At 37.0% G+C, this 17,154-nt stretch overlaps 1 protein-coding gene across 2 annotated transcripts in view; it reads right to left on the minus strand.

Annotated features, from left to right (window-relative positions):
- The window catches only part of MAP3K5 (mitogen-activated protein kinase kinase kinase 5), a 126,521-nt gene that overhangs the window by 37,577 nt on the left and 71,790 nt on the right, over positions 1–17,154 (minus strand). For both annotated transcript variants that reach the window (XM_081945096.1, XM_081945097.1), the window contains exons 7-11: positions 16,538–16,708; positions 9,797–9,909; positions 8,317–8,476; positions 6,665–6,818; positions 4,258–4,365 (exon numbers count right to left, since the gene is read on the minus strand). In XM_081945096.1, the coding sequence (XP_081801222.1) occupies positions 4,258–4,365; positions 6,665–6,818; positions 8,317–8,476; positions 9,797–9,909; positions 16,538–16,708 (706 nt within the window). The remainder of the gene's footprint in view (positions 1–4,257; positions 4,366–6,664; positions 6,819–8,316; positions 8,477–9,796; positions 9,910–16,537; positions 16,709–17,154) is intronic.

The raw sequence follows: 17,154 nt of genomic DNA on the forward strand, positions 1-17,154 counted from the left end.
CTTGCTCATTTATTTATGAATTTGTTAAATGTATTTTGGATTGGTCAGTTATGTGCCATCAAGGTGTTCCAACTCCTAGTGACCACATAAATAGATAGATGTATAGGGCTACTCAACTCAAACACTGAAGCATGTTTTGGGGCAGCGTATTACAAAAAAAAATATTGAACAATATCCAAAAGAACTATTTAACATTAAGACATACCCAATATATGAGAGCTAAAGTGGCAAACCACAGTAATGAAAGTAACCAAAAGGTAATTCTATTTAACTGCAACCAAACATGTGGGAATATTGTCTTCTGTAATACTTTTTGACTTTCCAGTTCTGCCAGAGCTCTGGTATTCCCTGATATTCCTGTCCAGGTACGAATTAGACTTGAACCTGTTTAGCTTCCAGACAAATTTAACATTGTATTGCCACGTACTTGTTCACTTTATCTACAGAATGTATTAAGATAAATTATCAAAATAACTCTTCTTTGCTGAACTGCCTTGTTGTCATGGTTGAATCTTTGAAGGTTCTTTCTTTGCTTCTTTCATAGGGTGCCTTTCAAAACACGATATTTCTCTATTATCTGTCCACATTTGCTTAGTCATTTTGTTAGATTCCATTTCAATTCTTAACAATTATGGAGGTGAAAATTATACCTAGACAAAGGCATTACACTATAAAAACAGACCCATTTTTCATTAGTTAATTGACATTAAAAGAAAGCTCAGGAATCCCTATTTCTTTAAAAACATATTTTTCAGAAAAAATAACAATTTAACAGTTTAATTATTATGTTCTCAAGAGGGTGAAGTTAAATAGAAACAATCATCCTGGTGATCCTGCCAAACTTTCAGTCCACCAGTGTAAACATTTTAAGAAAGTTGTCCAAGTCTGACATCTGTTATTTGCTTAATAAAAACAGAGGCAGCAGGAAAACTATTGAAGTAGCCAGTGTGAGACCAAGTATCAGGGCTAAGGTAGCACTCAGAGCAGTAGAAAGAACAATACTAGATACCCCTTGGTATTGCAGCCAGGGGAGAGAGGCAGGCTTATGTCACAAAACAGTTCAGCAGACAGGAAGAGCCAGTAAATTCTACCCAAGTGAAATAACTGTTCAAATTTAGGCTTCCAAGCCACTCATCAAAGTTCAGCAGAGTTAGTATGTTAGTGTGATCTAGGAGAAAGAGTAAACAACCCTCTATTCTCCAAGTCTCTGTTCTATACCCATAAAATGGGAACAAAACGTATTGCAGCTCAATAACGATCACAGTTGAGCCCAAAATTTATATTGTTAACATTTGTGAGACATTTGTTCAGTGAGTTTTGTCCCATTTTACGACCTTTCGTGCCGCAGTTAAGTGAAGCATTGCAGTTGTTAAATTAGTAACACAGCTCTGGCTTCCTCATTGACTTTGCTTCGCAGTAGGTCACAAAAGCTGATCACATGACCTGGGACACTCACCGTCATAAATATGACTCCATTGCCAAGCATCCGAATTTTGATCATGTGACCATGGGGATGTTGCAATGGTTGTAAATATGAAAAATGGTCACAAGGTGCTTTTTTCCAAGGCTGTTGTAACTTTGAACTTTGACTACCTGTACTGCAATTTTTTAAAGTCAGACTAAAATTCTTCCCTGTGATAATCTGAGGAATATAGTACACATGTACCAATGACACCCCATCAGCCGATGAAGCAGATCTTCTTGTTCCGGCCACCTTCCATTGCAAGATTATGGCCAAATGAAATATACTCAGCAAACCCAAAAGTAGCAAACCAGAATGAAGCTCAACTTCTAGAGGTTTCTTTAAAAAATTGCCTTATGGAACCTAGCATGACAGAGTAAAGCTAGAGTGGTTTTTCTACACTGGGTTAAATTACTCTTATTCCCATGTGAAGGGTGCATTTGTTTTCTCCCAAACAGACATAATTACATGTGCAAAGCCTTGCCAAATTGGTGTACTGTCTGCTGTACTAAGGATCAAAGCTGAATGTACCCACACTGGAAATCATAAGTTTTCATTTTAACATGGTTGTTAGCTTTGCTCCACGATAAAACCGGAATATATCAAAAGCTACTGCCCATGCTTTCTATAGATGGACTAAAAAAAAGCAAGTAAGATTTTTATAAAATAAAAGGATTGCCGACAAACTGACATAAAAAGCAGCTGGTGCTAGGAAATATTCTCCACAAATGATTTCTTCTCTTTACTTTGCATCATTATTCTGTGGATAATGTGGCCCTCAAGCTCTTCAGAAAAATTTATATGTATCCCTGATTTCTAAGGCTTGCCCACCCAATTCTAGACTCGGGAGGATTGCTTTCTTGGTAATGAAGCAATGTAATTTAGAGATGTCAAAATGCTACAGATGGATGGTCACTTCAACCAATCTGGCCAACAAAACAAAATGAAAACCTAAGCTAGGTTTATCCTACTTATGAGTTATTGCAATAATAATTTTGCTCAATATAACAGGAAGTGAAGGGTTGAAAAGCATATAGGTGATCCATAATTAACAAATATTTGTTCAGCAACTGAACTTATGATGGTGCTAAACAACAATAGTTATGACATACGTTACAACAACCCCACAGTCATTTGATTGCCATTTGTGGCCTTCTTTAGTTGAAGAAATGTCATGGGGAAGCCAGTGGGAGGTTGCAAAGAGCAACAATATGAGGTCCTTTCTTAACAACCTGCAGTTATTTGCTTAATAATGGCAACCAGAATTACTGGAATTTCTGTCACTAAGAGGTGTGGTTACATAACATTGCATTTTATGACAGCATTATTTAGCAACAAAAATTCTGGTCCCAATTGATGTTGTTCAGTGATGACTACCTGTACTCTATATTTTAGAATGTTTCAAAAATTTCTGTATTTTTAATAAAGAAAAGGTAGATGAAAGACAAAAGATCAAATTTAAAAATGCCCAATATTTCACTGAAGATCACCGAATCTTGATTTTTTTTTATCTTACTCCCAAAATCTGTTTTGAGAATACTAAAATATGGCAAGAACACCAACATTTGATATAATTTGGCAATAGTATTTTAGTGTTATTAAATTGTGCATTTTTATATAAATTTTGGAGTTCTAGCGATGCATTTCAGTATAGTGCATACATTCTAGGACCCAAACTTGCCATGTTGCAGACTAGTGGTCCAAAATACCATTATCTAAGAAAAAAAATCCCACGAAATCTATCACATTTTCTATGTTTTCTATCATTTCTTTCACTTAAATTCTTTTTTTTTCCAGAAATGATAGCATTTGCCCTTTTACATCTAAAAGCATTTTAGCTTTTGTATTTAGTTCTGGCTTGAATAGTATGTCATCCTTACATGTATCATTCATGTATACTGATAATAACCTAAACATGAAACTAAAATTCTTATTGCCGTGAAAGAAAAAAGCCCTATTAGTCATACCCTTCATCCTAGTTCAGTGATGGCAAACCTTTTTCTTATGGCATGCCAAAGTTGTGCATGCGCGTGCTATCGCGGGCGCACATGTGCTCACACCAATTCAATCCTCCCATCCAACCTGCGTGTGGGGGGCCACACACATGCCCACACGCCCCCCCAGACTCTGGAGGCCATCTGGAAGCCAGAAATGGATCGTTTCCAAAGTTCTGGTTGGCCCTTTAGGGCTGTTTTTCACCTTCCTCAGCCTCCGGAGGCTTTCCTGAAACCTGGGGAGGGAGAAAACGACCTCTATAGAACTGCAAATTGGTGAGTTGGATGAGCCAATAATCTAACTTGATATAACAGAGCATCCTCTAACCCTGAAATATTTTGTATGAGCATGCTATACTTTTCTCTCTTTTGTTGATTCTTAGTGACTGCCTGGATTAGTCTCTACAATTATCTTGCAAAGAGTTTTGGAAATGATTTGCCCTTGCCTTCTTCTTAGAGCTGTGAGAATATCCCCCAACTGTCTTTGTGTCTAAAGTGGAATCAGAACTCAAGTTTCCCAGTTTCTAGCCTGATACCTTAACACATGCACCAAATTGGCTCTTCATATTATGCTTAATATTATTTCCCAGCATCTATTACTTCCTCTTCCTTAAGTTTCTTGATTGTCATATTCCATTATCTTTCCTCCCTCAAATACCAAAAGTTCTTTGGTGTTTAGTAATTTCCTTTAGTAAGAAAAAAATTCTTTAGCTCCTACACTGTAGCAGAGTAATCACTGAGGGATAAGATGAAAAAGGAAACATTCCTTTTTCTTCTTAAGATGCAAGGAAGACAGCTTACCTTATCATCAGGCATAACATGCCAAATAGAGACTGTCTTCTCTTCAGCTTCACTATTGATTGACAAGTACGAAGGTTGATAGATTTTTGTAGGTTCCAATATCAAAACCTTCAAGCAAAAATGATAAAATAAAAGTTAATAACTGTTTATTAATTTCAATATAAATTCAAATACTGTACAGAAGAAGGCTAGGACAGTGGTCGGCAAGCCGCGGCTCACGAGCCACACGCGGCTCTTTACACATTTTAATGCGGCTCTTCTGTGTGCCGGGCGCCCGCTCCCCTCCCTCCTCTCGGGCACTTCAAAACAAGCGCCCCTTTCCCTTTTTTCTTTTCGACTCACAATGATTAGGGAGGATCCTGAAGTCGGGCGGGGACGAGAAGTGAGGAGGCAGAAAAAGAAACGGAGGCTAAGGAGCTACCCCCCCGCCTCCTCCCAGCAAAAATCTAACCGGGGAGCCGGACGGGCAGTAGCAAATTAGCCGATCACGCAGCGTGATCGGCTAATTTGCTACTGCCCGCCCGGCTCCCCAGTTAGATTTTTGCTGGGAGGGGGCGGGGGGGAAGCTCCTTAGCCTCCGTCTCTTTTTCTCCCTCCTCGCTTCTTGGGGCTCCACCAATGGGGGAGTTTTAAGAGGTAACAATTGGCTGTTTTAAGACTGGTGGACTTCAATTCTCAGAATTCTGGGAGTTGAAGTCCACCAGTCTTAAGAGCCAATTTTGCAGATCCCTGGGCTAATATGATTGATGCCCTTGGTGGACTTCAATTCTCAGAATTCTGGGAGTTGAAGTCCACAAGTCTTCAAGCTGTCAGGTTTGAAGACCCTGGTTTTTTTTTTCTAAAGGGTTGGGGGTGCAAGGGTCTTGCAACTTGACAGCTTTAAAACTTGCGTGCTTCAAATGCCAGAGTTTATTGAAACTAAAAACAGTGTACCATCCTATGTATTTTCGGTTTTAAAAATGTGGCTCTCAAAATAAATTTCAATCGTGGTTTTGGCGAGATTTGGCTCAGTTGAAAAAAAAGGTTGCCCACCACTGGGCTAGGAGACTGTCAATTCCTTTTTCCAGGGAGGAAAAACTAAAAGAAAACATGAAAATTGCTGTTTCAATAAATAAAAAGCCTGATAAGACATGAGGTAAAAATGCCAGTTTTACCTCTCAATAAATTTTCAAGAGTTACAATGGCTTTGGTTTGTCTGATGATAAAAAAGCTATTGTAGCCCAGGTTAGCTATTGTTGATAGACTTTCCTCCAATTCTATGAGATTCTATGAAAATACACAGATGAAAATCTTTGTGGGGAAGGTGGGATGAGAAAGGAAGAGAAAAATATTTTGTAGAGGGGAACAAGTGTAGCAGGATGAAAATCATGCATAAAAATAAAGAAAAACTGTAAACGGCAGTAGTGATCACAAGATTGCAGCTTTTGTAAAAGTAGACACTAGCTTGCATTCATTGCAGTTTAGGAAATACAAAGCAAGATTGTTGATTATTTTGGTAAGTTCAGAGCATATGTTATGATGAAGTCAAGGGCTGAGCAAGCAAAAATGTATTTGAAGTGACTATGAATACCAGATCCCCAGCTGAGGTTAGTTTAGCAGGGATGGATCAATAGGTCTCATATGACAATGTATGGAAAAGCAACAGATGGAACTGATAGTGAAAAGGTAAACAACAGTAAGGTACCTGTTAAGTAAGTAAGCAAAGTAATACTTTGCCAAGTATTATGTATGAAATCATACAATAGGTGAATATACACTCTGGAAACAAAACCTTTAGTTCCAACCAAAATATTGGAATAATATTCAATTAAAGTATAGATTTCTCAATAGCTATCAACTATAAACTGAAGATAGTGTTATCCGTGGTGAAAAATTCATTTATGGGATTTTTATGGAATTATTCATTTATGAAAATGGTGTAATCACTGTAATAGGTAAGTAGATGGAAAATGATATCTGACTCTATCCCATTTGCTTCACACAATTGCTCTGTTATAACTGCAAAAATTGAGAGAAAGGAAATTCATACATTTAATAGGGCAACTGTTAAAACTAATTGAATTATACAAAAAATGTTTCAATCTGTTGTAAAGAGAAAAGATGTAACAGTTCAAATTATTTAAGTAGTAAAATAGTTAGAACGACAGACTACAAACTAGCTTCAATTCCTCATTCAGAAATGAAATTCAAGTGCATAATCATAATTTTTTCACCAGAATTGTTGTGACATTGAAGTTAAAACTGTAGAACCGTGTTCTTTGTAGGAAAAGCAGGATGTCTGTATCTAATAAAGATCAATTTAATTATGTTTTTTTAATTTATTGCCTTTCAAATTAAAGCACTTCTCTTTCCAAATAACCATGTAGCAAGACAAACAGGAAATGAACAGTGTTTAAATTATACTTACGGGAAATCTAACTACAGAGACATCCGTCTTTGTAGCCTCAACTAGAAAATCCATCCAAAAGTCTACAAGTTCATTTTTGCCTACTTGTTGATCTGGATTTAGCTTCTTAAAGTGCTGATATATCAAAATAGTTTCCACAATGGACTTAAGATACCTAGGATAAACCAGGAGAAAGCAAAGGCTAGTTTGCAACATTTTATAATATTGCTTGCAATCTTTACCACATTCTTTTTCTACAGAGACCAAAAAGCACATCACAAAATTGATTGGCTGGGTAAACATGTACGTAGCCCTCTTTTCCCACAAGCGAATATTCCAATATGTTTTTTTAATAGCTTCTACCTTCCATTGTGCTTAGGATAATATAAATCACATTGTCCTGGATAGATTCCCTACTACTTTACAGACAGAAATAAACATATTTTCCCCCCATTCTTAAAATTAATAAGTGTGCTTCCTTTTTTGGGTCGAGAAAATACTTCCATGTTAGTGGTTACTTCTAAGAATTATTTTACTTCCAGAAAGTTGGGTGCATCATAAATGGAACCGAACTCACTGAATTGAAGCTTGAATGAACATAAAGACCTGTATGGATAAATAAAGATGGAAATAGAACATAAGATGATTCTCTTATCTCTTCTCCGGATCTGGTTTCAATCACTCCCCATCACAATTTCAACTCAAATTGACTCAGGGAATTATAGTTGCCTAGCAACTAAAATCTATTTTTCTCATCTTGGAACCCAGCAAAATGTCTGACATAGGTTTTTTTTTTGCTGAAAGTCAGCTAAAGAACCATTGTTCCAGATCTGCTTGGTATCTTATTGCTTATTGCTGCTTGCTAACTTATTGCTTACTGTCTTTTAAAAAGTAAATACCATACCAAAATCTTTCATTGGCCCAACAAACTAGCGTTGAGTAGAACATCAAGCTACACACTGCAAAATAACCCCTTGTGTCAACTCTTCATTAACCTCTTATTGATTTAAAACTAGACTGATAAAAGAATTAGAATAAGGGGAGACAAGGAAATAGCCCCAGACCTATTCTAGGTCTGCTGAATATTGTATATTGAATATATTTACATGGGCTGACAGTTCATCAAAATTATTTATAAAATTTTCTAAATAACCATGATCTGCCTACAAGAGGTATAAAGTGGGGTCAGATGTATAGAATTAAACTGGACAGTCCATTATTTTAAAAGTTTGTCGTTTATCCACTTCCATTCTCTGGTAGACTCGCCTTTGAGCTACCTCTTCTGTTTGCTTGGCTTCTACCCCTGTTCTGTATAATTAGTATATATGGGCTGCAAAACTCAGCATGATCATGACAGCAAGGATAATTTTTAATATCTTTTCACTCAAGTTGAGAACAAATTCTATTAAACTGGATTTAAGTAACATTGATTTTTTCTTTCTTTCTGTAGTTCACAGTTTGAATCCAGAATCAAGTGCTTACTCAGGGGGAAAAAAAGAAGTAGAAGGATACCTGGATAACACACATTTTATGTACTCTGTACTTTTATCTTCAGGTGTCAATGTGGTGTACAAAATGGTTTATTTACCTAGCATTACCAATGTCTTTAGAATGCAATGTCATTTAATCTGAAAATTAAATGTACATTAATGGCACAAGAAAGTATTGCTTACCATGCTGGTGTCTTCAACTTGAATAGCTTTTCTGAGGCATGGATCACTCTCGTGTGATCGTTTGCCAAGACGCTGGCTCCCAGGAAAAAGCCTACTTCCCAATAACTTTGCAATTTCTCCAAGTTTCCTTTCTTCCCAAGTAGGCTGCTTATTTTAACTCCTGAAGAAATTAAAATTTTATTTTAGCTATAATGGTGGAAATTATGGAACCCAGAACCCCAACCCACCTAGAAACTGTCAGACTGAGGAATATAGACATATGCCTTTCAAATTTAATAATTTTAATAAACCTCAGCAGAGGTTGTTACTCACTACGGTACTACAAATGTAAAAACGGAGCCGCTGTCTAATTTCAGGATATCATTGTTTTCATACAGTTATGACTCCCTCTTCATTTCTGCAGAGGTTTTACTAACGTCAGAGATAAGGTAAAAAACAAAATAATGAGGTTTAAGGGGAGCTAGCAGAAACTGATAAAAAAGGATGTGTTGTCAACAGAAGTCACAAAATGATTGCTATGAAGCAACCTTCATTTCTTTCATCAAGGTTTCAGTGGAAGACTATAAAATTGAATTGAGATTCTTCTGTTTCTCAGTAAATTAGAAAATTGGCCTGCTATACAGGTAGTTCTCATTTTACAACCATTCATTTAGTGATGTTCCAATGGCACTGGAAAAAGTGACACATGACCATTTTTCACACTTACAACCATTGCAGTATCATCACGGTCACTTGATCAAAATTCAGATGTTTGGCAACCAGTTCATATTTATGACGGGTGGCAGTATCCTACTGTCCCGGCATCAAGTGATCACGTTTTGTAACCTTCTGACAAACAAAGCCAGTAGGGAAGCCAGATTCATTTAACAACCATGTTACTAATATAACTGCAATGATTCACTTAACAATTGTGGCAAGAAAGGTCATGAAACGGGGCAAAACTCAATAACTGTCTTGCTTAGCAACAGAAATGTTGGGCTAAATTGTGGTTCAAAGTTGAGGACTACCTGTATTAGCTTAATAATACCTTGTATAATAATATCCAATGGCCTAATGTTGCTGGACAAATTGAAATTTTATTGTAGGTAGCTAATTACTACGGATTCTACACTTATAATTAGAAACACTTATTGCTGTTCACATAGAATATAGTAAGGGGAAATAATGGCATGGAAGATTTCACTGGACCAAAAGTTCAATATAAAATTATTCAGAAGAATCAACAGAGTTCATTCATCTGTGTTCACAGGTCTATAGGGAAAACATCATTCTAAAAAACTGAATTTGCTCAAAGCAGATCCCTTGGTAAAAGCATGTGGATGTATGTATGCATGTAATGGAAGATGTTTTTGAAATGAAGAAATGGCTAAGAAAGACGAAACTGTGACTTCAACAATGAGATTGCTTCCCGTAAAACAGAAGGTGGTAAATATCTTGTCACTGAATTTGATTTGCTTGTGAATCAGTAAGCTATAATTACCAACTTTCCGTAATTCAAAAGAGGTATCAAACTGATGCCCAGCAGCCAAGAGGAGGACTGCATAATTAATTCCTGACTGTAATGATGGTTCTGACTCAAATGCCTTCTTGAACCTAAAAGAGAAAACATTTCTTTAAAAAGTAATTCATTAAGAGGCAATTTGGGATATTCTTAAATGATTACCACAATCACTTTAATACAACTCAACTAACTTATCCAAGGATAACAGCCTCTGTTATATTCCAACTCATGGTTATTTTAGGAGCCCAAACACATACATCCTTCTTCCTCTCTTTTCTTTCTGTTTTTGCAATTATGAAAACTACATAACTTTGCAACAGTTTTGTTATTTTGCAGTGAAAACTAAATATATATGTTTTCAATATTAAAGTTTTTGGACATTTATATTAGAAATATGATTTTAACCCACACACTATACACTATTTAAAGCAGATTATTCCTATTTATGAATTTATAGAAATAAATGTAGAAGGTAATGCAATATACTAGCTAGAAGAAAAGACATAAACAAATTAGTCAGGGATACAGTATACAATTCATTGGCGTAAAAGCATTTTAATAATAGTACCGGTGTAAGTATGTAGAAAAGTCAGCTTCCTCTCCCATATTGTTTAATTTTATTTTTTATTATAAATTCATAATTAGACAACAGTTGTCTTTTACTACTATTTTCCAACTGCTGCCTCTAATTGTGGAAATCGTATTTAGGCATCAAAACCAGTAATTATTAACAGCTTTATTCATCAAAAGTTATAAATGACAGAATTAACATCACATGTTCTAACTCATTCTGCAGGCTTACTCCTGTTGAGTAAGTGCTATACAATGAATGTTACACAGAACTGCCCATCCAGAAGAATCCAGGAACATGGAATATAGACTTTTAGTGAAGCTAAAAGTCTGACTGGCAAATGCTGATGGAGGCTCAAAATCCTTGCTGGATTCGAATTTGGGATGTTTACATATTCGGCAGTTGTATTAACCTGTAAGCCACAAGGCTTAGCTCCCTCTCATATTTGGCCAGACCAGGTGCTTTGACAGAAAAAAAAACACTCTGTGTGTGTGTGTGTGTGAATAGTTACTGCATTGATTTTTTTGCTGTTGGTTTATTAAAGATTTCTTAGATGACAATAGCCCAATTTTGTTGTCCCCATTTTAATTGAAACTTCTACTGGAGTTGAAGCGAAATGTCTGCAAAAAAAGGCATATCTACTGTACTTTAGTATTGAAGTCAAATATATGTATGTATGTATGTATGTTTGATCTTGTAATTATGTTAAAAGTGTTCTCATATTTTATTTCCTGCATTTCTCTGAAGTATGACAAAAAGTATGTTTAGATTATCAAAATACTAATTTCCAATTTAAAAAAATATGCTATTTATTTATGATTAGGTTGTTTGACAGGAACATTATAATTTATTCCTGCGTTATCTGTCATTCCTGTTGCTTTATTTGGTTACCGCAAATGAGAATTCTGTCAAATATAAGGAGAAGGGACAGTATTTCTCCTTCTGAGAGGAGGCTACTTTAATACAAATACAATAGCAGAGTTGGAAGGGACCTTGGAGGTCTTCTAGTTCAACCCCCTGCCTAGGCAGGAAACCCTATACCGTTCCACACAAATGGCTATCCAACATCTTCTTAAAGACTTCCAGTGTTGGGGCATTCACAACTTCTTGGAGGCAAGCTGTTCCACTGATTAATAGTTGTAACTGTCAGGAAATTTCTCCTCAGTTCTAAGTTGATTCTCTCCTTGATCAGTTTCTTGTTCTATCCTCAGCTGCCTTGGAGAATAGTTTGACTCCCTCTTCTTTGTGGCAACCCCTGATATATTGGAACACTGCTATCATGTCTGCCCTAGTCCTTCTTTTCATTAAACTAGACATACCCGGTTCCTGCAACCGTTCTTCGTTTTAGTCTCCAGTCCCCTAATCATCTTTGTTGCTCTTCTCTGCACTCTTTCTAGAGTCTCCACATCTTTTCTACATCATGGCAACCAAAACTGAATGCAGTATTCCAAGTGTGGCCTTCCCAAAGCATTATAAAGTGGCATTAACACTTCACGTATCTTGGTTCTATCCCTCTGTTTATGTAGCCTAGAACTGTGTTGGCTTTTTTGGCAGCTGCTGCACACTGCTGGCTCATATTTAAATGGTTGTCCACTAGGACTCCAAGATCCCTTTCACAGTTACTACTGTTGAGCAAGGTACTATCTATACTGTACCTGTGCATTTCGTTTTTGTTGCCTAAATGTAGAACCTTACTCTTTTCACCATTGAATTTCATTTTATTAGATAGTGCCCAATGTTCACGTTTGTCAAGATCCTTCTGTATCTTTAGCCTATCTTCTGGAGCGTTGGCTATTCCTGCCAACTTGGTGTCATCTGTAAATTTGATGAGTTCCCCATTTATTGCCTCATCCAAATCATTGATGAAGATGTTGAAGAGTACTGGGCCTAAAACAGAGCCTTGGGGTACTCCACTGCATACTTCCCTCCATGTAGATGCAGTTCCATTGAGGACTATACGTTGAGTGTGGTTGGTCAGCCAGTTACGAATCCATCTGGTGGTGATGCTGTCTAACCCACATTCTTCTACTTTATCTAGTAGTAGGTTATGGTCTACCTTATCAAATGCCTTACTGAAGTCCAAGTAAACTATATCGATGGCATTCCTCAGGTCCACTAATTTTGTCACTTTGGCATTAAGATCATGAGATGATTAAGATAATTCCTTTCCTTGATTTAAAGGAAGGCTTTCTGAAAGAGAGTTCTCCATTTAAGAAATGGATCGGAAGTTGGGCTCTGCCACTTCATCGCTGCACTAAAGTCTCTTTGTTCATTTGGCTACCCATCAGATACAGTCCTGAATATTTCAAAAGCGTTCATTTATTACAGAACTCAATTAATAAGGACAATTCCCTGTTTATTTTTAAAAAATGATTGGTACACCGATATGTGTAGTAAACAAAGCAGAAAAGAGAAGAATACTGTATGTATTTGACAGATATATGCTCTTGATCAGCAATAGCCCTAAATAGCAGTGTAAGAGGACAGGGATGGACCAATGCTACATGGAAGGTAAAATATCACATGCCCATCATTTTCTTTCTATATCCTTTCTAAGTGCTACAAGACGAAGTTAAAGGCAATGGCTAAGAATCCAGTGAAAAGGGGGACTACCACCATCTTCATTCTAAAAATCCATATAATCTTTCAAGCACAATTAGTGCTATTATTGCTGCAAAAGCGTTATGTTAAAGAGATCTTTTGCAAGTAAGGTATCTCTTCTAAAATGTAACCCGCTGAAGACTAAAAGACTTTCTCTTACTCCTTAAGTACAAACTGAATGTGCTAGTAGAGTAATAGCTAGATCTGCCAAATGGATAGCTTGCATATCTGGGGGAAAGTGGTTTTGCTGCAGTGCCAGCTATCAGAAGAAATATTTTAGCTGGTATAGAGCCCACAAACGTTAGGTCTCTGAGTTGTTTGTATTTAAACAACTACGGTAAGATTTGGGCATTTTCCAGAACTCTTTATCACACAAAATAATTACAAGTCAACAGTCAGTCAACAACTGTTGACTATGGTTGACTGACTACATTTTCCTAAGCTACCGTTAAAAAGGGCAAAGAAAAGCAAAAAAAGTGCCAATGATTTAAGACATCACATATCACCCTCAGCCCCTCTTTTAAAACAAACAAAAAACAAAAAAATCTCTCTGGGAAATGCTATTCTTTCTGCTAATTTTTAACCCTGTTCAAATGTTCATGAGAGTCACAAGTTTTTAAAACATCACAAGGGGTGTGGGGGAAAAGCAAAGTCCAGGCAGAAAGACAACCCCAGACTCTATCAATTCAGACCTGGCATCAAAACTCAGGATGGTTGCACTACAACAGTCAAACCCACAGGAGAAATGGCAGTCAAATTCTCTCTTTCTATTTTCCTGTGGAAGAATAAACCTTTCCCACTAAAATATTGCTTGCCGGTTATGACGATGGCTATCCTTTTCCCCATCCGATATGAAAAGATGAATCTGAAATCAATAGGTGGTATGGCTGATTCATTTTAAACCTTAGTCATATTAGCATATTCAATGCCAATTATAACATTGCTCATTTGGTTATGGATTATAGTGTCATGCGAATACTGTCACTGTGGTTTTGAACCATGGTTTGCAGCTTAGGCAGGAAACTAGTCATGGTTTCTTATTAAATAAGTACAATGAACGACGGCTTGGCCTGATGTAACTGCAGATGTAGGAGGCAATAGAATCACTTGCTGCATCCACTCAGCAATATGGGCATGAGTTGCTCAGAGCTGTGACAACTTTTCAACCGTTTGGTCCTTTTTCTATTGTGGCAGCTGCTGTATACAGTTATGCTGTTCAAATGGAGAGGCCACGGGCATCAGCAGAAAGAGCAAGCAATGATAGGCAATCAGTGACTTTTTTGGATAGCATAGTATTTATTGTCATTGTACAAAATAAATACAATGAAATTGGTTTTAGCCTCACTGCTGCAAAATTATAGCAGAAAGAAAAAAGGAAGAAAAGAAAAAAACTAGTCATATGTTTCCGCATGTGCATGGAGTGGTTGTGGTTGGATTTAAAAATCTGACAGCCCAAGGATAGAAACTATTTTTAAATCTATTTGTTCGGCTGGCTATACTTTGATGTCTTCTGCCCAATGGTAGAAGTGCAAAGACACACTGACCAGGGTGTGAATCATCTCCGAGCATCTTCCTTACTCTGTTAAAGCAGCGAGACCTGGCGATGTCATCCAGTGGTGTCAGAGGGCAACCAATGGTTTCTTGTGCTGAATTGATCACTCTCTGTACTGCCTTCCTGTCCGCAGCTGTTAAACCAGCATACCATACTATAATGCAATATGTGAGGACTCCTTCTATGATGGACCGATAGAAAGAGATCATCAGCCGTTGTACCACCTGATTTTTTCACAGGACTAAGTATATGAAGCCTCTGTTGAGGCTTTCCAATCACCAGGGACTTATTGTTTTTCCAGGTGAGATCTTGAGTAATAAGCACTCCCAATAATTAAGAGGAAACCCTCTCCACACAGCCTCCCTCGATATGCAATGGGGCAGGTTCCTCTCCGTGCTTCAGGAAATCTACCACCATCTCCTTTGTCTTACTAGAATTTAGATGTAAGTTGTTTTTTGAACACCATGCGGATACCTTCTGGACTTCTTCCCTGTATGCTGATTTGTCCCATCCAGTTATGAGACCCAGCATCGCTGTGTCGTCTGCAAACTTTATTATGGTGTTGGATGGATCAGAGGATATGCCGTCATATGTATACAGCGAGTACAGGTAGGAGCTGAGCACACAACCCCAAGGGGAGCTTTTGCAACTCTTTTATACCTTCACAGTGATTAGGGGCACTTCTCCAATTGTTGCATAGCTGATATGGACCATGGAAAAGGAATTGATGTAAATATATTCACTATCCAAAACCACTGTAATTCAATAACTGTCCTTAGTATTCTTAACTGTCCTGAACATGTGTAACAACAGTCCAGAATATTCGGCTATTGATTTGTTATTGGCAAATTGTTTTATCTCTTCAGTTTCTAGTACCTCTTCTCATTTTTTTGCTCTTTCCCCTATCTATTATAATTTGCTTTCTTAGTATAATGCTGGCTTGGAAGCGGGCAATTTAACGTCTGCCTGGCTTGTTGGTCAGTCTCCTGACAATAATCCTTTTCCCCAGTTTATGAGGTCAGCATAAAAAGCCACAGGAAAAAATCTGACAGCTAATAATTAACCTCTTATCTCTGTGTCGATATTAACCGAAATCTTATTGCCTAGCAGCATTCACTCTAGTTCTCCATGTAAAAACAAGCAGATCACAAGAAAAGACAGAAAGATAAGCTGCAGGGATTTGCTTCAGTGGGCATTTCAAAACAATTTTATATATTTGTGTGTGATAAAGGTAGAATTGTGATGGCAAAAAATAAATAAATCCCTGATTCCAGACAGGTGTGCAGTCTACACTCGATTATGAAATGAGTCTTTGTAATATAGATGGCAGAATGACCACACCTTCTATTCGATTAGCAGAATATGAGGAAATACTGGTAAGGTATCATTATGAAAAGAACCCTTCACTTTTGCATAAAGCTGAAATTAAAGTGAATGTAAAGATTTTTTTTTAAAAAACAACTGCTATATTTTCTCATCTTTGCCAACATAAAACAGCTTTTCATTTTAAAAAGTACAGTCAATTGTGATCAGGAATTGTTTTGAGACATCCCAGAGATATTTTTAATTTTTAAAGAACTATATCTATGACAATCCCTGCAGCCTGAAACAGCTGATGATCAGGGGAAACTGAAAGTGAAACTTGCTGTTTGCTCCACAAGGCAAATTGCTGGGAGGCAGAGGCAGATTTTTTTTTCTTGTGCTAATCAGCCTGTTTGCTGCAAAGAGGTAAGTCAATAACTATAAATGTTACAACAGCAATGACTCACTTAAGAATTGTGGTACACAAGGTCATAAAATTGATCAAAATCTGTCTCACTTACCAACATACATTTTGGATTCAACTGTGGTCGTAAGTCAAGGACTACCTTTATTTATTAATCCACATATAAGACTGCTTCAGAAATGCATTTGAAGAATAAAACACATCATCAAAACATCATTTTTAACATCAAAAAAATGAACCCATACAGACACGTGGTAAAGTGGTACTTACCACAAAGCTCCTTGATCTCGACTTTCAGTGTCTGTAAACCCAGAATCCAAGAACATATCTTTATAGATTCGCCCCACAAGACAGTACATATCAGAAGCAACTTGGCTCTCTTGCTCCACTAGAGGTATCATGATATCTAGAGCTTTCTGCCTGTCACCAGGTAGATTTCGTCTGTGTTATTTAAAAAAAAAAACCATTTGAATATTCCATAGCAATAGTCCTAATGCATTATCACTTCACATATCAAAGATGATGCAATATGTCTGACCAGGGAGAAGAATTTTGACTGATATTTATACGGTTCATTTCAAAACAATTTCTTTTGCACTTTCTAGAGAAATATTTTATAGGAATCTCACTTCATTTATTTAGATTGCCTGACTCTCAAATGACTTGGTGGCTGATATGAATAAAGAGAGATGAGAAGTGGGGAGAGGTCAAGATAAAGGTATATATTCCGGGGGGGGGGGGGGGGGCGGGAATCACCTGTTACATTATAAAAGAAAACTTATGTAAGTTCAAGAAACAACCTAACTTGGGAAGCAAAGTCACTTTTTGAAAAACTTAGGAACTCTTGTTCCTAAGAGTGTGAAGTTTGATGGGGGAGAGGCAGGAAG

This window comes from Natrix helvetica (genome assembly GCF_964273705.1).
Source record: "Natrix helvetica genome assembly, chromosome: 2".
Lineage (NCBI taxonomy): Eukaryota > Metazoa > Chordata > Lepidosauria > Squamata > Natricidae > Natrix > Natrix helvetica.